General features: G+C 39.3%; 2 protein-coding genes across 3 annotated transcripts in view; one reads left to right on the plus strand and one right to left on the minus strand.

Moving 5' to 3' along the window:
• Positions 1–4841, plus strand: part of LOC113167535 (V-set and transmembrane domain-containing protein 2-like protein) — a 34359-nt gene extending 29518 nt beyond the window's left edge. Inside the window, exons 3-4 of the mRNA XM_026368237.1 lie at positions 458–502; positions 3398–4841. Coding sequence (XP_026224022.1) covers positions 458–502; positions 3398–3865 — 513 coding nt within the window. The 3' untranslated portion in view covers positions 3866–4841. The remainder of the gene's footprint in view (positions 1–457; positions 503–3397) is intronic.
• On the minus strand, positions 502–22183 carry tti1 (TELO2 interacting protein 1). 2 transcript variants are annotated; one of them, XM_026368236.1, is made up of 15 exons: positions 22053–22183; positions 20851–21590; positions 20036–20373; positions 19654–19939; positions 18852–19029; positions 18367–18659; positions 17352–17768; positions 17090–17249; positions 16282–16449; positions 15936–16087; positions 15509–15649; positions 14911–15115; positions 9300–9387; positions 7468–7694; positions 502–872 (listed from the first exon to the last, which is right to left on the minus strand). In XM_026368236.1, exons 2-14 carry the CDS (start codon positions 21574–21576, stop codon positions 7475–7477), a joined length of 3372 nt encoding a protein of 1123 aa, XP_026224021.1. In that variant the 5' UTR covers positions 21577–21590; positions 22053–22183; the 3' UTR covers positions 502–872; positions 7468–7474. The 2 variants fall into 2 exon arrangements, with proteins under 2 accessions (XP_026224021.1, XP_026224020.1); XM_026368235.1 differs by lacking the exon at positions 502–872 and having other exon boundaries at positions 4888–7694.
• Positions 22184–22765: the final 582 nt, after the last annotated feature.

Genomic DNA, 22765 nt, shown 5'->3' on the forward strand with positions numbered 1-22765 from the left:
GAAGTGTAAAATAATTAATTCACAAGGATTTTTTCTAGTTTTGACCCAGATTGCTGCAACAACCTTCCTGTCTAGGAACTTGTTTCTGGTATCATTTGTATGTGTGTCGCTACTTTACTGTGATTTCACATTTGAAGTTAAAGCAGAATTAATAAACCCTCTGTGGACCATTTGCTGATGGGAGGATTAATAAAAGCAGGTGAAACTGAACCATATACAGATAATATACATTGTATGTAAGCCTAAAGTACAGGAAGCCAAACTGCATGAAGCTGCAGAGTAATCAAAGCACCATGTGTAGTCTTTGTGTCATATTAGCCATTTATTCAATGTCAAAAACATCTTTGTACAAAAACAGTGTGCGCACTACTGCCATACATCTAAGTGTGATTATGATTTATTCAAAGGGCTAAAATTAATTCCTTTTACTCATGTTTGTTTGTTTTTTACTTGCTAGGTGGCTCCCGAGGAGGAGATGCCAAAGGATGCTACAAAGATAAGTGTGAGTTAATCACTATCTGCTATCGTTCTCTTAGAAAAGCCTTATGTTTGGTTCAGTGTTATGATGAAATGAGGCACAGAACCCCAATGATCACATTTAAATATCTCGTTCTGGATGATCAACAGATGTTGTACTTATGCTGTATTACACAAAAGGATCTGATTTATGCTCAGCGAAGCTCTCAGTGCAGTGAACGCTTCAGACGACAGACATATCAACACATTCATCCGTGATGGGCTTGCAGAATCACAGTGTCAGCCAAAGAGCAAGCGGCGCTGGTGCTGGTGGGTGGTTAAGTGTTGGCCTCATGGGGGCATGGACCACAGTGCATCATCTTCAGATTCTCATAAATGCTCCTGCATCTTTATGACTGCAACACAAAATCCCAATAATAAATGGTGAAAGGGACACGCTGGCCGAGTCAGCACAACTTTTTATATGTCTTCTGGCATCCACTGAGACTTTTAGTAACTCATTCAGGCAAACGGTGTCCCACAACAGGCAGTGAGGATGATCTATCCACATCACCGCCACACTTACTTTTCCTGAATCGCTCTTTGCCAACTGCACAATTTAAAAAAATGAGCAACAGATGTTAGCGGCTAATCGTGCGATCCTAACATGGAAAAGCATCATGTGTAAAATCATTATTGCAAATTGAACAGTTTAAAATATCACATGTGCAAAAGATGCGTTCATGCAGCTTTTTCTGTGTGTAACAGCAAACAGAAAAAACACGAAGCCTCTGTCTTTTCTCCCAACAGGATTGCTGCTGCTGATTCACTGTAATGAAAGCACCAGCTGTGGTTTGTGTGACTGTGTGTGGGTGGAGCTGAACACTGCAGGCTGTACAGCTGGAAAATCATTATGAGCTTTCTGTATATAATGGATGTTGGCCCTCATCCATACATGGAAACAAAAACATGGTAGATGCTCACATATATTCAGACAAAAACATGCATTCGATCTGCAGCACATATACACACACACACACAATCCAACATCTACAGGCGTCACAGGGAGAAAGGTGCATGATAAACGAAGTTTTATTTATATCTCAGTGCGTCACATCTTATAATGTCCCCAGACTCTCATCTCAACTGTGCCGCTTTGTGAGCTTGTAAAGTTTTTACCTTTTATACTTTCATATTTTGTGAGTCTCTCTAGTCTTCATACTTTCAAGGCCACAAATAGAAATTGTTAAGCGGCACTTTTGTCTGAGTGAATGTGAGTAATTAGCTTGCAGGAGGCAAAGCTGCAGCATGTATCCAGGCTACACTACAGAAGTGATTTCAGCTTCGCACATCAATGTTGTAGCTGTCATAGTCATTCTCTGTACCGCTTAATGCACAGTATCGAACAGCATAAGATAGCTTCCCTTTTAAACTGCAAAGCCTAATTTATGATAGGAAACTGTAAGCCTGGATAGTAACTGGCAGAGATGTGTTTTGTTGGACTGAATTTACAAACACGCATGCTAATACTGTTAAATCAATAGTCTGACATTTTGGGAAATAGGATTTTTCATTTACTTGCTGCATCGGATGGGAAGACTAATACTGAGTCACTGTCAGTGACTGCGTGTACGGTATATGCTCTAATGTTGTTGTGTCTCCTTTTTGTAGTTCTAATTTGATTCTTAACCACTTTGGCGAGATCTGACACATACTTACGTTACTGTAAATTCAATTAGTGATCTAACCCTATTTGCTGTAGCTTCATATTTAACAGACATGGGAGTATCGATCTTTTCATCTAACTAAGGGAGAAAGTGAAAAAGTGTCTTTTACAAAATGTTAAAAAGGAGTTACAGACTATTTATGTCTGTGTACTTAATGTTATCTTTCTGTTCTTACGTCTTTATAGTATCAAATATTAGACTACAGCCCATTTCCCAGCTAACTCTATATAAAATGACTGATTAGTGATATGTAATTCAAGGATCCTGTCTTGGTACGGACTCATACAGCATGAAAGCAGTCATCCCATGTCTGCAATAAGTAGTAGGCATGTAGTACATGGTAGATGCATGAGTGAGTGAGTGAGTGAGTGAGTGCACTTTTTCTTCTCATTACCAATCACCCTGTTTCAGAGCCAGACAGCACAGCTGACTGAGCATCTGTGAACAATGGGGTAAAAGGCTTTGTTTTGTGCATCTGCTGTGATTTCATTTTGAAGCCTCATCTTAAGCTACATATACAAAACAGGGGAAAGATTATAAAGGGCAAGCTGGGGAAACATCAGCTAGGAGACAGACAGACAGGGAGACTGGAGGACACAGTGAAGAGACAGCAAAACAAAGCAAACCTCCTGAGGATATACAATATAGTGTACGTGATACAGTACAATACCAGCAGCAGCCTTAACACATTTCAATGTCAAATCGTCATTAATATGACATTTGGGCTTAACAGCAATTTAGATAATGATTTAATGCTTAGCTTGAGTATTAGTAATGTCCCTCGCTGCAGTACTTCAATGCATATTTGTATTGTGCCCTTTTCTATGTTCCATTTTGTTTTGTATAGTGCAGTGTTAGCAGTAAGAAAAGACTCGATGACAAATGTTGAGCTGTGATTCTGGAAAACAAGAGGCACTTACTGTGAGTTATTTCATACAGAGTTTTAAGGTGTCCAAGGTGTTCAACCGAAACCTTGTGTTTGTGTGTTTACTGAGCATATGTTCTTCAAAATGAAAAGCTGAAGCCATAACTAATTAAATACAACCCATCTTCCTGTAATACACTTGTCACTACAGCCTTTATTGGACTGGTATGGCTGGTAGTTTATGGCTGCTAATGTTAGCAAACTCTTGAATATATATATTACTGGTTCTGGCACTGGTATTTACTCATTTGTCTCTTACAGCTTCACCCTATTTCTGTGTCTTTGTCAGGTTGTTAAAGTTGTAGGAAGCAACATCTCCCATAAACTCCGCCTCTCCCGGGTCAAACCATCTGACGAGGGAATCTACGAGTGCCGTGTCATCGACTTCAGTGACCACGAGGGTGCCCGTCACCACCGTGTCAGAGCCTACTTGCAGGTGGTGCCAGAGAGCGACATCATCGACAGTAACCACAACGAAAATTTCGAAGCCCTGGATGACACCAAGAGAGGAGTGGGAGTCGGTGACGGGGATGGAGGGGAGTCTCGCAGTGGTGCCAAAGACCACGCTCACAGCCATCACCAGAATCACGGGCATCACCAGGAGCATGGCAAGCAACCTTCGTTGCCGGCTCACCACGGCCATAGCCACAGCGGCAGCAGTCCACAGCACAAGGCAGGCCGAGAGCTGAGGAAGAGGGACGTGGACAGTAACCACAGCCACAATGACTGCACCAACGAGCCAAGCTGTGCGCTGTAGATGTTAGCTTATTACACCTGAGTGATAGATTACATGAGGGTTGCACAACATGATGTGTGTCACAGCATAAAAAGCTATTTTTTCCCCACACAGTGAATGCCTGTGCACAAATCTCAAATCCCCATAGCTTATTCAGAGTACAGTGCTATTAGCTGTGAAGGGAATGTAGCTTTTTCCTGCTGTGCATGGGTCTGGGTTGGACTGCTGACTGTCTGTAATTCCTGGGTTCACAACATTCAGCAAGGGGGGGGCTGATGTGTAGCCATGCAGCTCCACTGTTTCTGGCCACAGCACCGACAAACAACCGACTCTCTATTCCACTCTTGTATTTAGATACTGTAAATGTCACATCCCTGCTTTCACACTCATACTTCCACTGCCTTACTCTCATTTTATAGACCCTCAGTATAGTATTTTGTAACTGCATTTGTTCCCAGTAGAAAAAAAAAGGGTTCCTTCGTCGGGAGTGCACTGAACGAAACTCAACCATCTATAATTCTTTCTTTGGACTTTATGTCAAGTGTGATTCCTTTTCACCTGAAGCCCTAGCTTCTTTCATATATATTGTTGTATATTCAAAATATGGTCCAAAAATCTGCATTATTATGTCAGTGAGGGGGGAAAAAAAAGACTTCAGCAGGAATTTGCCAAGGTCCCAGAGCAATAGCGCTCTTCAAGGACAGGTACGGCTTCAATTGGAGTCGGAGTAAATGCAGTGGCAGTGTGGAAAGCATGGGAACCACACTGTGTGCAAACAAAGCACTTCACAGCCTGTTTTTCCAGTGCATCTGAGTTCATTAAGTTGCAGTGGAACAGAAAATGATTGTTGTGCTGCAGATTTGATTCATTCATTGCAGTTCAGGTTCAAGAAAAGTTAAAATTGCTTCATGTAGATCCAACCTGTTTAAAAAGCCATGAAAAGTTCAAATCTGTGCCCTTAAATTTAAATTTGGTGTGCCTCTGAATTCTGACTGATCAGTGAAAAAAATGATTTTGGTGCAAGATACTTTTTGGGAAGAGTAGTGCTGCAATCCTATGCCAGCTTAGTTCCCTCATTCAGATGCTCTGCCCCAGTGCTCATCAATCAAAAAAAAATAAAAAGCCTCAATCCTCTCCACTACAAGCCTCTAATCCACTCTGTATATAAGACTGTATAATAAGACGTAAACTGAGTGCATGTTCAGTCATTTTCTTAAACTTTTTCAAACAACCATGCGCAAACTTTGTTATTTTGTTTTTGTCATTTCTTATTTAAGTTCCATTTTCAAAATGTCCTTTCTGTTCTAAATCTCGCTTTTTTTTCTACTTTAGACGTCCTGTCAACTGGAGATGTCGTTTTTCAAAGACGCTTTCTGTTGCTTTCCTGCTCTCCAAAAGTGCTGTACAGACAGATGAATGACACATTTACTTCATAGCTGCTCAGAAAGGGGTTTCCCTAACGTATCTTAGTACTTAAAGCGGTATTCCTTAAACTACTGTCCTGGGTGTGCAGGGATGCAAACATGAGTGTTGTTGTATTGTGGTGAGCCTGAACGCAGGACTCATTTCATGCAGTGTGGGGACTTGGTCTGAAAGGGTTTGAAAGGCCATGTTACTTGCCTTTTTTTTTTTTAAACTGAAATACAAAATACTTCAAATGGACAAAAGTGAATGTGGATAACATCCTGAACCGAGCCTTGAGGGCGAGAAGTGAGAGGAAAATGTTACTGAAACACTGAAATTGGCTGTCTATACTGCCTCAAAATGTAGTCTTTGTCTCAAGGCCATAAGGGGATTTACTTCTCTGCTGTGTTATCCATCAGTAGAACAACAGTGCGTCTGTTGAAGGCAGTCCCTGTAGACTGAGAGGAGTGATCAGTGGGATTTATTTATTTTCAACCACTAACTTTGATTTGACATTTTGTAAAGAAGAGAGCACTGTTTAAAAAAAGGGAAAATGTACATTTCTTCTAGAATGTTTGGTCTCAAGTGTATGCCTTTATCAAACGAAATAAATTGTATATGAAACAACAGTGGCTCTTCGAAACTCAGATTTCATTCAGAACTTCCTGAACAGTCGCCAAACATTTGTATCTAAGGGGGTTTCGTTCACTTCTGCGTCAGCTGTAGTTTAGATTTTCGCCCGTTCTCTGTACGTCTGTTCATGTGCATTAAGGAGAAACGATATTAGGCAGTTGCCTGTGTGTAATAGGTGCTGCCAAAGCTCCCCCTCCCATTGCCGTTGATGACTAATGGTGCTATTGTCAGCACTGGCAGCAGGATAAATAGCAACAGCACAGGATGAGATAAAGAGGTGCTGTTCTGCGCTCGCTATAGCGTGTTTCCCCACACTAGAAGGCTCATACATTCATTATGGAGCAATGAAGTGGGGAGGCACCAGGCTCTCCCATCAGTGAGGTGACACGATAATGAAGGGGGCTTCCTGTGTCCTTCATTTAAACATCTTTTGAACCCTGTAAGGCTCTGAGTGATAACAGGTACAATGACAGATTGACCAGTGTCTCTGTCTTGAGCCCTCTTTTCTCTACAGATACGCGACGTGCGTCTCAGGTGGCAGCACAGCTCAAAAGTAGGTAGGTGAAGTGCCCCGCTCCCAGCAGGGCAGAGGTCCCTCATCCTGTGTGTAGCTACAAGTTAGGGAATAAGGCGACAACTTGGGCCAGAAAGGATCAAAACACGGATTAAATTAGCAGCATTACTGTGTAAGAAGGTGACAAAACAGGAGAAACCGCAGCAGTTGATATTACAATAAAAATAGTTATGCTAATTGATACTGAAGGGCAGCGAGACGATTATAAAGGCTATTACAGTTTTCCTCTGTGTTCACAACAAAACTTAATCTGCAGTATGTTGTATGTTAATTTATATAAAGTACCACACATAGTTTGGAGCCTTTTTACAACATAAAGCAAACGGTATATTATAACTTGGAAAGGTTTGTATGTACCTGTAAGTGTTTAATTTGCAGCTGGTTGTAAAAGTACTTACTTTAAATGCAAATAAGTTGTCCCCTTACTCCTACAGACTTTTGCTCTTTTAATATGATTTGTTGGCAGTAAGAGTAGAGACTATTACTACCCTCACTGAGCCCAGTTGTGCTCCAGATGTGTTGAATTAAATACATATAGGTGACCTACATGTACAGGTTTAAAATGTACAGTCAGGTTGTTATTAATGTCAGTTTTACCGATTTGTACTGTTGAATTTAAAAACCTCTAGTAGGACTAACTGTCTGCTACATTTACAGAAAAACAGTACGTTTGTTACCTTACTTTAAGGCTAATAACAGGTTTATCTTTTTGTTGTTTAACAAACGAAGTGAGTAAGTAAGAGTATTTTTTGTGATCACTTTGAGTCAAATCTTTTTTTTGAACCACCACCACCACCAGGTTTTTCCATAGAAGGGGTGAATGTGACTATTCTGAAATGTAAAGATGAATAATTCAAACCAGAAAACCGTTAGTAATAATGTATTTCTTTAGAAAAAAAAACTATTTGAAGGCTTTTTTCCAGCACAGTTGTCAAATTTTCATTTATATAGTTCAGTTAAGAGTCCATAGTTCAATCCCCAGCTCATTTGAAAGATCCGTCACATCAATCACCTGCTCATTAGCTGACGGACTGGTCGACTGTCACAGCAACAGAACCAAATTCCTCCCTCAACAGTTTCAGCACGTTATCCGAGTATTCGTCTCTTGGTTTGCCCATCCCGTTCAGATGTACAGGCTGAAGGTCGGGGTGGGGCGGGATGTAGGAGGACGGGCAGTGCAGCTCATTCAGAGTAAACCAAAAGGTGTCTGGATCCACCTGGATTAAGTGCCGGAAAACGCTGCAGAGAGAGAGAGTTACACAGAAATAGGATTAGCTCTGGGCTGCATATTGCTATCTGTGGTAAAAGAAACCGAGTGAGCAGGACGCAGCAGGTTCACTGGTTTTAACGTGAATAAAGGCTCATTAAGTCAACTCCAGTTGCAGTTAAAACGTGCACTACTAGATTCACATTTTCTCTAGGATTATCTACACAAATGTGAAATTACAAAGAGGAGGAAACAAATTAGAGAAGATGATAAATGATCCACACCTTCTTTTTCAATATATTTGGAACAACTATGAACTAAAAATATTAGCTTAATAAGAACATATAAAATATATAATATACATATTAAAAAAAAAAGGAAATTTTAAATCATTTATCATTTATCCAAGACAAACCTTTGCAAAAGAAGACGTTAATTGTAAGAAATAAATATGCATTTCAACTACAGACATTTAGCTCTATTGTATTTTTGACTGGAGCCTTTTCTGACGTTTCTTATCTTAGGATTCTGTTTTTTTTTTTTTAAAGGTAATCTTCTTATCTTTATGTTAGTTTTTTATGGATAATAAAACAATAAAAGACAGTATTATCATATATTAAAGTTACTGAGGTGTGATAATAATTGTTACTTCTTTCTTTAGTTCCATCCTATCACTTGGGAGGATTCACTGCTTTTTGCCTGTTGTGACAATTATATGAATATATCAAGAGTGTTTGGACTGTTTGTCAGAGCAAAAAAAAAAAAAGACAATACAAGAATACAATAAAAGAATCTGAATCATATGAGGTTTTAGAAAATTGAGATGTATTTCCTGGCATAATAATGAGCAGATTAAACAATAATCATTAACAGCCTGGATCTAATACCATTTGAAACTATTAAGAAGAACTGGTCACAGGGTTAGGAGCAGAGCATTAGTTGTATATTTGTTCAGCTACAGTAGCTGTGAACTTCTCCCTCAAAGACTTTAACTTTAGGGGTGATGATGAACATTGTAGACATGTCACAGTGGCCCCACAAGGGATTAGTCCCCAAATCTTAAGGATTAACATCTGGATTCAGCCAGGCAGATTAAGATGCAAGTTTTGTTTTCATAATGTGACTATAAGTATGATTAGATCTTTAATGATAAAGTATATGTCATGACGTTGTCACTTACAATATATCTGTATAAACAGAAATACAACAAATGCAAAGTTTAACATAAAGGTTAGGTTTGGATTTGTTTACTACGTCAACGCTACTCACATGCCATTGAAGATTCAAGATTTAAATAACTTCATTAATCCCAGAGAAAAACTGGTTGCAGTTTATGTCTGTTCTTGTGTTTCTATCTTTATTTTTCCATTGTGCCGTGTCTGAGCTGCTGAAGAGAGACGGTTATTTCCTAGTAGTTTTGTAATGGCTTGTTGTTTGAACACAACTCTGGCAATAAACCTACACCCCACTAACAGGACAGACAGAGATTATTTGTCTAACAGAGACGGGTGAAGCCTTGAATAAGCTTCAGGTAAACTTTGGCAGTATTTTTGCACAAAACGAAGACGGTGAGGGTCAAACTCATCTTTTACAGAGTGGTTACAGCAGAAAGTACTAAAATAGAAGCACAGCCTTACCTTACACATGCTTCCTGCAGTCTGATGGGTTGTCTGCAGCTCAGGTAGGGCAAGCAGGCTTCACAAACAGCATCCAGATCTGCTTCATCTGTGAAAATCAACACCAGATCTGTACTTTATCATTACAATATCAACTCTATACTGTATATGGTGAGTGTTTCATGGTAGTTTGATTTCTAATTTGTATTCACAGTACATGACAATGCAAGTGATCAAACAAGCTCCATGTATAATCAGTTCCCACCATACGGGGCTTTTAAAGGTGGTAGATTAGAAAGCAGGGAGGAGCAGGGATGAAAGAGGTACAAGAAGAAGATGAAAGAAGAAATAGATCTTGCCGGGATTTTACCTTTTCCAACTCCTAATGAGTTGCAAGAAACTGCTGAGAAGGCTGAGGAAAAATTTCACAGCAGGCTGTTTCCACATTTCTGGATTTCACACATCCACTCTCCCCCCTTGGAGGAGCAGATATGTGTGAAAGGGGCCATCTATTTTTCCTCTAGCCTTCTCTTCATCTTTTTTTTCCAATTCCTGCTGTTTTATGTACACTGACCCGCCCTCTCCTTCTCCCCTTCACTGACTGTACCTTTTACAACCTTGCCACCTTGCCCCTTGCTCCCTCTTTCCACCTTTTCCTATCTCTCTCTCTCAAGCTCTCTCTCTCCATCCTTCCCAGTAGACATTTAGCAATTCCCTAAGCTGCAAACTGGGCTGCCTTTCAAGCCTCATTTCAAAACATGTCTCTCTCCCTCTCTGCTTACTCTATTTGCCAATTCAACCCACATTTGGCTTGAACCAGGCCTGCTCGCTGTGTCAAGAATAAAAGCAGCAGTGCACATTTCAGAGTTAAATGGGATTATTTAGCAACTGCTTTTATCCTCTTTCTTCCTCCATTTCTGGTGCTGCACTCATAGCCTGTAGTCTTTTGTGGAATCGAGGTGCTTGCAGGGGAGCAGAAAAGTGAGAAATACTAAAGAGGACAGGACCAGGGCCTGTTAGATTTTGTGGTAAAAGAATAACCGGGTGGAATTGGAGCTGAAGCTAGAAATGGAGCTGCAATGTATTATTTGCTTCAGTCAATCTGTGTTTCTGGCTTCCTCTGTGACTGGGGCTTGGTAATTGGCTTGCTGCAGGCATCCCAGAGGTAAGCTGTAGCCAAATCGGTATTCACATGAGTAAGACTGCAGCCACTGACTGTTTCTCTCCTGCTCTTTCACATTCTCTACATCTCAAACTCCAAATTTCTCCCCCTCTGATATGAAATGAGACCAGCATCAAGGACTAATCAGAAAAATGAAGCACGAGGATCTTATAGCTTCGACTAGACCGTTTACTTTAATGTGACAAACAAATATATAGATTTTGTTATTTTACTATTATTAGATGAGACACTGTTTGGTATGCACCTGAGACCAGTAACTCACCTTTACCTAAGACCTTTAGACAAAGCCCAATCTCAGCTACCATGCAGACAGACCCACATCTGACAGTGTTATATTTCAGTTATTCCTTGTTGTAAGAGAGATGCTCTCGATTTAAACACAGCAGGCTTTCTCACAAATAAGTAATATAGAGTACATAAGGCCAGTGCAGAAAAAGGCCTATAAGGACAAACCACAAGTAGGTTACAATCTAAAGTCTTGCAGCAGCTTAAGCACAGAGGGGCTTTTTAACTATGTTCACGATGTAGCATGGAAACATTTGCTAATTAGCACCAAACTGAAATTTTGACTGGCTATGGCTTTAAACACCATTAACCTGACAGATAATGAACCCAGCAATGTCTAATCATCTGGCTTCTCGAGTGTTTAGCCCTTTCAATGTAGCAATGTCGCCACATTCCCTGAACCCAGCAATTAGTTGGTGACAACAGCGTTCTCGTAAATGATGAAAACTAAAAGTACAAAAGTAGGAAGAGAGGTATAATAAACTGTAATTATCCTTTAACAAAAAATACAAACCGTGGACATGTTTTTGTCTCCACTCAACGCAAATCATACTTTCTGCTGTAAAATCATCAGTACTGTAAGCCAAGCGGAGAATCATGTCATCGAAGTGTCCGTCAACTCAAACCATAACGTCCTTTAATGTGCTACATTAAATAGGTGTGGTGGAACTAACCTGACCTTGAAATATCCTGGACTGTATTTTCATCTTTTTACATTAAAGAGTGTTTTAGGTTTCCATAAGAATGGTCTTAAAGAAAAAAAAAAAGAAATCAGCAAAGAAAAATAAAGAATAACAAGGTAAGAAATACAGAAGGTGAAAGTTGTTTTAACCGTTTAACTGGCTCCACAATATACTATACGCTTTATGATAAGTGATTAACTTTGAGGTTCACTCTGAAAACATTTTCTGAAACTTAAGCTGCAAGACAGACAGAGGAAGAGCATCCTAGCATTCTTGTCAGTGCACCAAAGGAATGCAAACATCGACAAGAAGGAAGGATATGGAAGAATTTTCCCAAAAGATCCTTTAACCAATACGTAAATGCATCAACGTCTTCAGAAAGTAGGCCAGGAGGATCCAAAGAAACTTTGAGACAAACTCCAGAAGTAAATGTTCACAAAGTTATCTGTGCTCTATTATATAAGGAACAACAAATCCCAGTTTGACACAAGCGCTTCATCACACCAATGCAAAAATAATAGGAATCTTATATAAAGTAGTCTAAAAAAGGCAAAAATAGTTTGGCAGGTTGCAGGTTGGCACATCCATTGTTTTGGACTATAAATACAGTTGCATATTATAGTAGAGTAAAGGAGGAAAACACTGAGTAAGAAACACACTGCAATGTTAAAACTCACGCCTCTAGTGCAGAGTCAGGTTTCACAGTTTTTTACATTTTGTGATTAACAATAATCTAGATCTAAGACGTGCAGTGAAATGCAAAAGGTGAATTATGTTTTTAAAACAGATTACTATGCTTAACATATAGACTTTATCACTGTCACGTACAGAAACGCTACATCATCAGCAGAAATGGAGAAACACTGTCATTCAACTGGAGTTGTGAATCACCAGGCGAGGGTAAGTTTAACTAGTGTAAGCTCTGCCAAACAGATGATGCTAATCCCTTTTTTGTTGAATGTTTTGGACTGAAACAATAAAATATGTGTAGCGAGCATCACGTTACTATGATTACACAGGTTTTGAGGTCGGTCTATGAATGTATAACTGCAATTTAACTGACGTGTGTTGTTGTAAGTTTTAACCAGTAGAGATATGAGAAGTATGCCAGTTGATGTGACATCAACTGATCTTATGACATATGCCAGAAAGATTCCACTTTTCCTTTTTTTTTCTCAGATTCAGGAACCGATGGCTTCTCTGCTGGTGCTTTTCTCACCTTTTCTTTGCACCTCATTTAGAATTGCAAAGGGTAAGAGCACAGACACAGACTAAAGAGCGCTGAGCTCGAGTGGTTCGAGTGTAAAAGCTCCCTGCGCTCTGCCACCCTCTGTGAACCCAAACCACAAACCCTCAACTGAAGTGAAACTGATCCCGACTTCACACAACACAAGGAGACTTCAACCATTACAATTAAGGGTTTTTACACAAGGTTACAGTAAACAAGGTCATCTCATGATAAAAAATGATTCACATAATGCAGAATAAAAAGAACATAATACAAACAGTTTGCACTTTAAATTTTTTTAATCTAACTTCTGATTTTACAATGTTTCTCTGTTCTTTTTCAATTGGAGTTTCTGTTTCTTCTGCTCTTGTCACTGTTCTTTCTACTGTTGGCCTGGGGAGTGTTGCAGACAGCCCTGCTATCTCTGTGACACATGGTGTCACCAGCTGCTAACTTTTCATCTGTCAGTGATGAGCTTCAGCGGGAGAGTGTAATGTGTGTGAGGTTCATGCTATCTACAAGTTCCACATCCCACTGTGTGGGGGACGAGACAGGAGTTACCACTGCTCAAAATCAAATCCCAGGTTTTTTAAAGGTGATGGAGCGAAACTTAGAGCCCGAGTCACCCTTAAAATCTGACTTTGGACTTTTTAAATTTACCATTCAGACATTTTTAAGAAAAAAATAATACAATCTATAAATCTAACCTACAGTGGGGTGTAAAAGCTCCTAGTAACTAGATATGTCTGGATACACTGGTACCCGAATGGTTATCACATCCCCAGTGTGAGTTCAGCTAAAGACCTTTATTATATAAAACACTCTATAAATACTACTATATTTCCCAATTTCCTGTCTGCCCCACATAAAGGCTATAATTACAAAAAAATATGTCTTCTTTGCACTTGTTTCAACGTAATAACGTTTTCATTAAAAAGGTTAATATCACATAATAACTTGAGAGTGAAATCCCATTTTTGCTTAGAATGACGATTTGACTTTTGACACTTTAACATGGCTCTGATGCCTTATTAAATCATGTGTTTCTAAATCTTCTAACTTTATGTGGTCTCAGATATTCAGACACTGTATGTTAAACGTCTCTATATTGATTTATTGCTGCTCCAGCCTAACCAAACACTCACTGTCCTAGAACTTGAATTGGTAATAATGCATCCTGGAGTGAATTATAATCCACTTTAATACGACTCCTCCACCCACTATACCCTCAATAAAAATCATAGTAGAATGATCACCTTTGTGACAGTTTTACATTAAAGTGCACAATGAGTGTAAGTACGAGGAAAAAGTGGTCCCACATTGCATGTTGTTGCTGTTCTTTTAGTTTTTAGTCTCACTATATTAGTTCCAGTATATAAGTGTTGTGTTTCCCTTGAGAATTTAGCTTTGTTGGTCAAGTTGGAACAATCTCAACGCCACATTATAATGACATGGACGTGAATGCTTAATGAAGACAATGGCTGATGAAAACAGACAGCTCAGAAATACGTCACTGGCAGGACACTGGCACTCAGCCCCTATGTCAAAGGTGCAAGTATAGCGAACACAAAATACATAATTGTAAAGAACATCTCATTTCTGTTAATCAATTAAATGTCCTCATTTCCTGAGGCATATTGACTTGCTGATTGATGATAAGCATGTCTTGCTTAATTGTGCTAAAATGGGGCTTGAAGGAGAACAGCTGTGTGCAGCAGTGATTGTGTGTGCAACTACTACTAATTCAGCAGCACAAATATGACAAGGAGTTGACTGAAGCAAAACTGCCCGATTCCAAATGCACGAGACTGGCACACACCAAAACAGAAACCTTTTTAAACGATATCCATAAATGGATGCACTAAATATTTTGTTTCCGAAATGAAAGTTTCAATATGCAACACTGGAGCGTGTGCACCAAAGAGAGATGAAGAAATAAAACACACTAATTCATACTCTGACACCCAAGAACTGCGTTCGCTATTATACAAGACTGCCATCTGGTGGTTAAAAGCCAGTATGAATGCAAACTCTGACTCTATTCAATATAAATTAAAAAAAGCTATGGCTGCAGCTCCATATTTAAAACTAATAGTCAGTACATAAACAGGAAACAAAGCAAATTTTTTGATTAATCTGGTTTGCCAAATTTTTGGCAATTTTAAGACACTTCTATAAATGAAAGAAGCCTATTCCAAAGCATTCACTCACTATTTTGCCACTATATGTGTTTGTGTACTTGTGCTTTCTTACCCAGGTCCAGCCTCTGGCACAGCGAGCCCAAACCCTGCAGTACAGCCAGCTGCAGTTTGTAGGCCAGGGTGTGTGAGTAAACGGGTCCAGCCTTGGCACTGATTGGAGCCTGCCGCACCAGAGAAGAGCTCAATTTGGGAAGAACCTCTTTCGAAACCCTTCTTCTCAGGAAATCACCGCATTTTTCACCCAGTGTGCACAGGACCTGGCAGAGAGGCCCAGCATGTCATGTTTACATACAGCAAGTTGTTTATAGAGTTTTCTAACATCCAACTTTGTCAATTTATCAGGAAATGAAGGTCATTTCAACCCACCCTAACTACACTTGGCCTTGAAACCCTTAATGTAATTTAAAATTACATTTAATTGATTATATTTAATTGATAAAAATGTAGTTAGATCTGTTCCTTTGCTGCACAGAATAAACTGGTTGTGATACAACATCATATAAAAAAGTAATTTAATAGTGATTTTTGTGTTCTTTTGCACTAAATCAAAATGCACATGTGTTATATTGAATAAACAATTTTCCTTTCAATGATTTTCTGAAAAAAGCAGTTTTAAGTCTTAAGAGAGTCTTAGGTTGACCAGTACATACCCTGAAGGCTCTGAGAACGGCTAAAGGGTCATCAGCTGTGAGTCTCTGTAGCAGGGCAGGCCAGCAGCGATGCACCATAGGCAGCAGTTCATTTTCCCTCTCACTCAATACACACACACATACCTCCAGCACGTCCAATACCTCAAGATGAAAACACACTATATTGTGGAGAATGTAACGGGGACACCTGTGCAGGGAGCTTTTCCCCTCTGGTTAATAGTGAATGTTAGCATGGGGCATGTTTTGACTTCTATAGCTTAGATCTAACAAACTTGGTTCACTAAATCTTACCACTATGAATTATTTGTCACACCAAAACAAAACCACCACAGCGTAGAAACAAAAACAATTGTGCAATAATAAACAATCCTCAATATGATTATTAGCGTCAGAACCAAAGGTTACTGACACGCTACATACACCATACCTTGAGTCGTAGCTTGAGGCTGGGGTTGGACACCAGGTGAATGCAACGCTCCATAACATCTTTAGTGATGCTGAGGTGGGGGGGAAGCTCTGCTTTCACATCAGGACCACCATCATCTTCAACATCCTCACACTCTGTGGGAGGAGGGACCTCTGAAAATATGTATGGTCAGATGGATGAGTTGGTGATGGATCAACAATTAATTGTTACAGTTGTTGTATATTATATCTCATTATTTAATGCTGTTTCTAACCTTTTATCAGTTTCCCTACTGATAAGATGAATTAATATATTCTGCACGTCAGTGTGTAATCTATGCTACTAGTAAAAACACACTCTATATTACCAAGGTTCTCAGTGCTGTCCTCCTCTATTCCAATGCCCTCTGCCAGCTCTTTCTGTTTCTGGTAATCTTGCAGGAATTGGCGAATGTTGAGTATTTCCTGGTCACTTGAGGTCTGCTTGGATCTGACCGTCTCACTAGACCTATTACAGGTGGAGGGAAACCACCTTGCTACAGGAAAAAAGCAATAGGTTATTGCAGCCATACAACTACAAGAGTGTAATTTATTTCATGTCTTGTACTTTTTCTACCTCAATTCTACAACTACTGCAATTACAATTTTAGTGAATATGACAATAAATATTGTGGCGTTGATAACTGCCATTGTAACGGCACATAAGTCTCTAATGACCATATTCACAAAGATATTTACAATATTTACAAAATACAAACATTCTTAAGTATTTAAAAGCCTTAGAAGTAACATTTAAACCAACATGGAACAGTAAACCCTTCTGCAAAATAAGGATATAACTGATTTAGAGTGACATTTTATTTCCTCACATACAGTGGCAAGAAAACGTATGTGAAGTTTGTGGTTTTCTGCATTAATTTGTCAGAAAATGTGATCTGATCTTCAACTAGGTCATAAGTACAAATATGATGTGCCTAAAATAATAACACCAAATTATTTTAAACACATTATATTTGTTAATACTCTTGACTTAGATCAAATCATATTTTATTATTATTATTATTATATCATTAATATTATTATAATATTATTTAACCACAAAATTCCAAAGAGTTCATATAGTTTCTCTTGTCACTGTATGTGATCAAGGAGTTGACACCACATTTGTAATCTCACCCAGTGCCTTCATGAGAGCATGGAGCACAGAGCAGAAAAGAGCAGCAGTATGGTCGTAGCTGAGGTCCAGAGCCATCAGTACATCCTGAACAATGTCTCCGATCAGAGGCAGCAGGCTACAGTCAGAATGAGTCAACATCACTGTCAACACCCGTGGAGCCTGGCCAACAAGACAGGAACATGATAAAATCCATGGGCAGCAATACTTCTAATATTACAGTCCACGATTGTCTATTCTAACAACAAACCTTGTCAAGTTTACCTGTGGATGCTGACTGAGTCTCTGCAGGTTGAGGGAGATGTCATTAAGCAGATAGTCTGAGTTCTCATTAATCAGCTCCTTCAGGGAGAGGTAGCCACAAGCTTTACTGATGTCCCACATGGAGCCCAGTGCTGCCTGGCTGACCAGTAGTGTCTCCTCCCCAGCTTTCTCCATCACTGGGTACAGTGATATCATCAACAGGGGACGAAAGTCATGCCCCAGTGCCTGAGCAAAGCAGGCCATGCCCTCAAGTTGGATATATAGCTGCCAGATGTTGCTGTTGAGCTGGTGGATTGAGGATGTGGTTGATGCTTTAGACAAAGAGTCAAATGAAGAAGGAACCACTTGGAGGGAGTTTGCATTAGTGTTGCGGATGTCACTGTTGGTTATGGAGAAGAGTCTGGGCGGGCTGAGCAGCTACACAAAGGGAAAAGATTAATATCAAAGTCATGCATCACAGAACTTTCCCTCTACACTGCAGTGCAGCTTTATAGACATAAAAGGTCAATACGAAGACTAGAAATTACACCAAAGTTTAAAATGTAAAACAGTCAGTCAGCTGAATTCATAAGTTGAATTTGAAAGGCATTTTGTTTAAGAAAAGGAAACCGAGACATCATATTCATATGACAGAAAAAAAAAAGAGACAACAGCTGGTAGATTCAAAGCCAAATATTAAAATTAGCAGAGGCTGCTGTGTGTCAGCTTAATAATCTATCCATAATAGTTCATAGGAGTTAGCTGAAATCCTGGAGCAGAGTTGCTCCAGGACCTGCAGACCATTATAAACAAATGAGAATCTAATCATATTTAATTATTATTATATTATGTGATTGTAGTAAATGTACCTTTATACTTTCTTGCCACTCTCATATTTAAATATATGGTTTAATATTTAGCGTATGGATGTGAAAGTAGTATCACACTTTTAATATAACTCTCAGCAAGAAAGTAAAAAAAAAACAAACAATTTAGAACAAGATTATTAAAACAGTAGGGCTGAAACTGTCCTTACCTGCTGGTCCTGTCGGTCTCGATCTGTCTCCTCACTGACAGTAATTAAATGCCAATTGTTCAGACTAATGTATTCTTCCATGACAGACATCACTGCTGCTTTAAGGTCTTCCTGAGTGACCGGGCATCCCCGGACTTCACCCTCCAAACCCTGACTCTCTGTTGCCACGTCGATCCCCGCAGCACCCCTGATAATCTCATTCAGCACCATGGCAGCCTGTTTTCTATATGCTGAAGACTGGCGGTACAGATCCAGAAAGTGATCAGTCAGCAAGTAAATATTGCCATGGTAACCTAAGGAGAGAAAAGGGAAGGTTACTTGTTGTTTTACTAAAAGGAGAACTTTCAATTATGGTCAAACACAACAAATAGGTTATAGACATATATATTACACTGGGACAATGCATTATTATATGTGCATAATGACAAGAAAAGATCTTTTTGATACAGCTTATCCCTCATGTTCATATCAAACATTAGACCTACCCAATGTCCGACAAATCTCCATGAGCACAGAGAAAATCTGCTCATCGGTGAAGTAGAGAAAATGCTTTCTCTGTACGTGAGCAGTGAAGGAATCATGAGACGTTGAAGTTGTTTCTATGTTTAAACTGTAACTTCTTTCTTCTACAATGCGAACATCCATCACATCCAGCTCCAGCACCTGCACAACCAAACAGAAGCTTGTTATGTTTGTGATCTAAAATGAACTGCAATGTGTATTCCCACAATAACTGTATTAATGAACTGTGCCTTGTGTGTTAATAATATAAATAATAATAATAAAAAATAAATGCATGTCCAACATTGCTTTTATAATATTAAAATGATTAAAAATAGTATGATAATATTAAAATGATTAAAAATAGTATGATGTAAAAATTAATAGGATGATTTTTTCCATAAATGCTATAATAACCGTTGTTTGTGTCATTTTGTCCTAAAAGTCCACACTAGTTGTACAGTGGTAAATGGAAAGATAAAGGCACAACAGTTGTATTCTCTGGTTGTTCCCACTACATACAGTCCTTCCTATCCAAATGTGGGTTTTGTTGTGACTATTCTTCAAACTGCTGTTACCTGTTATCTGGACAAGATATGAAGAGTGAGTCCTTGAAATAGTATACTCACACAAGTTTTAAAATGTGTGATTAAAACATTTAAAACTATAATGTGGATGAAGAACAGGACAGATTAATTATTGTCCATGATGTGATCAAATTTATATAAATAAAAAAAGCCACACCCAAAGTACAGTATGTTTTGACACCATGAGCGTAAACATTACCTGCATCAAGGCTTTGGAAATCCTCTCCAGATGTGCAGCTGAGTTTAGAACCACAGAGACCAATGGTCCCAGGAGTTTTAGGTAACCCAGAAACACACTGAGGACAAACAGCTTCTTCTGATCATCAGATGTCCTCATCAGTCTGGGCAGGGACGTGGACAAAGAGTGGAGATTCTCTGAAAGCACGTCAGTGAAGGTCTGAATGCGGCTACATTCAGTAGTATTTTTACTGCTGCTGCTACAACTCTGATTTCTTTGTGATATCGCTCTGAGAGCAACCTCACACCTAAAGAAGTGGAGAAAAGTGGAGTTCAAATAAACATCTTATGAAGGTGGTTTGCCTAGTTTTGTCCTGTCTCACAATAATGTCAATAAATCAAACCTCTCTCTGACTCTGGGTTCCTCATCATTTACTGCTCCCACCAGTGACTCCAGCAGAGGCCCCACACACTCTCCTAGTGACTGACTACACTTGGCCAGCAGGTGGTCAGCCAGCTCCACCATCTCCAGCCGAACTCTCCAGTGCTGATGGGCTGATGTGCAGGAGATGATCTTGTTCAGCAGCACAGCCAGTTTCTGCCCAGTGTTCTTCACCCAGTCTTTTGTTCGATTGACCACCAGCTGTGCAATCCTCCCCAGGTCTGGTGAAGGGTTCTTCCAGGGCTCACTGGCCTGAAGCTGGGTGTCCTCCATGACAAGCCCAACAGTCCTGGACCAAACCTGAAAGGCAACAACTTGGTCTCATTTGGTAAAACAAATTAACTGGGAAAACACACACAAGTTTAAATAGTCAAGGATGCTTTGACGAGAATGCGAAGACAGTAATTAGTAACATGGACACCTAAAATGTTAATTTTGTCTCTGAAGCTCCATATAGACTATCAAAGACTATAACAATTTAAATAATAATGATTAAAACAATAATACCTGATTAATTAGAAATGCTGTTGGTTACACTGCAACTTGTAAAATCACACTATCAACTTGTAATGGTTAATTTTAGAAACTATTTTTAGATCAAAATTACATCATATATTTATTTATTATGAAAATAATACTGAGTTACAGCCTTAGCAATACACAGTAATACCTCAAACAGTAAAATATCCATGTATACTTTTTAGGACTCCAGTCAAAAAACACACAGTTTACAGAAGATTCATAATTAAAATCTGAGGAAGATAATCAACACTATACCCTGATGGCTCTGACTGTGACTGCATGGCCTTGTCTCAGATCTCCTGTAATGATCCTGGCTACAGCCGTGGTGACTCCAGGTAAGAACGAAGCCATAGTGCAGCCCATAGAACATTGTTCTTTTGAAGAGGGGACTACATGCTCCTGAGTGCAGTCACACTGCAAAGTCAAAGCCTGGATGCACTTCAATGCTACTACCTGTATTTCCCGAGATTTATCTTTCTCTGCCAAAACCAGTAGCAGTGATATGGCAGCTCCCAGTCCAGGCAGCATGATCGGTTCAAAGAACTTAAAAACTATATCACCATAAGCAGCATGTAACAGGGCATCCAGGCATCTCAGCAGAGCCAATTTCGTCTCTTCTGACATCTCTGCAGGTTTCCCTGGATCAGATGGAGAGCAGAGGCAGACACAGAGTTCGGAGAGGAGGTCACGGAGTGTCTCCCAGGTCTGTACACAAGTGTTCTCCAGCACATGGCTCATGGCCTCAGCCACAGCCTGCACCATTTTTTCCTTCTTGGGTCCGGGGACTTTAAGGACAAAGCGTAGAGGGAAGAGGACATACTCTTGGAGCTGCTGCAATGTTGCATCGTTAACCTCCTTCAGCTGGGCACTAAGTGTCTCAACAGTGGTCACAGTAGGCTCTCGAGTGAGCAGGACACAGGCAGGTCGCAGGTAGGCAAAAGCGATCTTTGGATCACTGATTTGAGCCATGACTGGAGGCATCGCAGCAGAAATCACTGTAGTGAGGATAAGACACATAGTTTTTCAAGTTCTGCATGCAGAAAGCACAATTATTGATATAATGCTATTTTTAGATTTAGACTCATATACGTTTTGTCATTGGTCATCTGCCAGATTGACTGGTAAGGTTTTACAATATCACTCTTCAATGACGATCTAAGCCAACCATAATATAGTACATTGCATGTCACCAACACTATTGATGGTGATGATGGTTGTGGTCGTGACAATATTTTGTATTGCCATATTCTGCACAGATATCTGGATTAAAGTTTGTTATCCTTAATATTAAGGTTGCTACAGTATATGCGCAATGCTGCTTCAAAGCTACAACGACAATCTTATGCATTTATACAGAAGTCCATCTACCATCCACCATCCAGCATCGATACTAGCTGACAGCATCCAACAACCATAAACTACACAGCGGTTCTAGTGTCAGTAAACAAACCGCTTACCTTCACAACTGCAGCATGAAGTGTGCCGAACAATGAGCCAATAGAGAAGTTTTCATTTTAAATAGAAAATTAATAAAATCACAAGAGAATACAAGCAGGCGTGACATGAAGTGAGTGAACTTTAGTTCAAGGTAACGTCATAATGCTGCACCGACGACGCACACCTTTGACGTAGAAACAAACGAGACTTCCGGCTTTGGTGACCTATCTTCAAAATAAAAGAATGAAATGTTTCAGTTGGAAAATAAAAATGTATGAGAACAATTTAACGATGTATATCAATCGACTGTTTAAAATGTTTTACTATGTAAAAATAGTGATTTATTTGTTCAAAAAAGGCTACAGCATGAACTATATGAAAATAGACCGATCATACAAGCAATAGAAGTACAAAAACGAAATACTAAATGAAATAAAATAGCATGTATTTGCCTAAAGGAGTCCCCTATAATACCAAAGGGTATGATAAAAGTTTAAATTCTTAACTTTATTAAAAGTACATATTTCAGAACTTATTTTGAATTCTGTTTTGTTAATAACACAATTGTACAATTTTAAATCAGATTTGTTGTAGCCAACTTTCAAAGTTGATACTTCCTGAATTTTCTTCCTACTCAGTTACCTCCTTTGATCTTGATATAAACTATTTTAACACTGCAAAGAGAAATTTTAAACATTTCCAAAGCGCACAGTCGAGAGATATTCGTTTTATT

This window comes from Anabas testudineus, chromosome 7, assembly GCF_900324465.2.
Source record: "Anabas testudineus chromosome 7, fAnaTes1.2, whole genome shotgun sequence".
In the NCBI taxonomy this organism is placed as follows: domain Eukaryota; kingdom Metazoa; phylum Chordata; class Actinopteri; order Anabantiformes; family Anabantidae; genus Anabas; species Anabas testudineus.

Coding starts and splice junctions, on each gene's coding strand:
- tti1 (XM_026368236.1), bottom strand. CDS start 21,576: ATGCCTCCAGTCATGGCTCAAATCAGTGATCCAAAGATCGCTTTTGCC. Junction 20,374..20,850: donor TCACAGTCAGAGCCATCAGG/GTATAGTGTTGA, acceptor GTTGCCTTTCAG/GTTTGGTCCAGGACTGTTGG. Junction 16,088..16,281: donor GGACAGCACTGAGAACCTTG/GTAATATAGAGT, acceptor ACATATTTTCAG/AGGTCCCTCCTCCCACAGAG.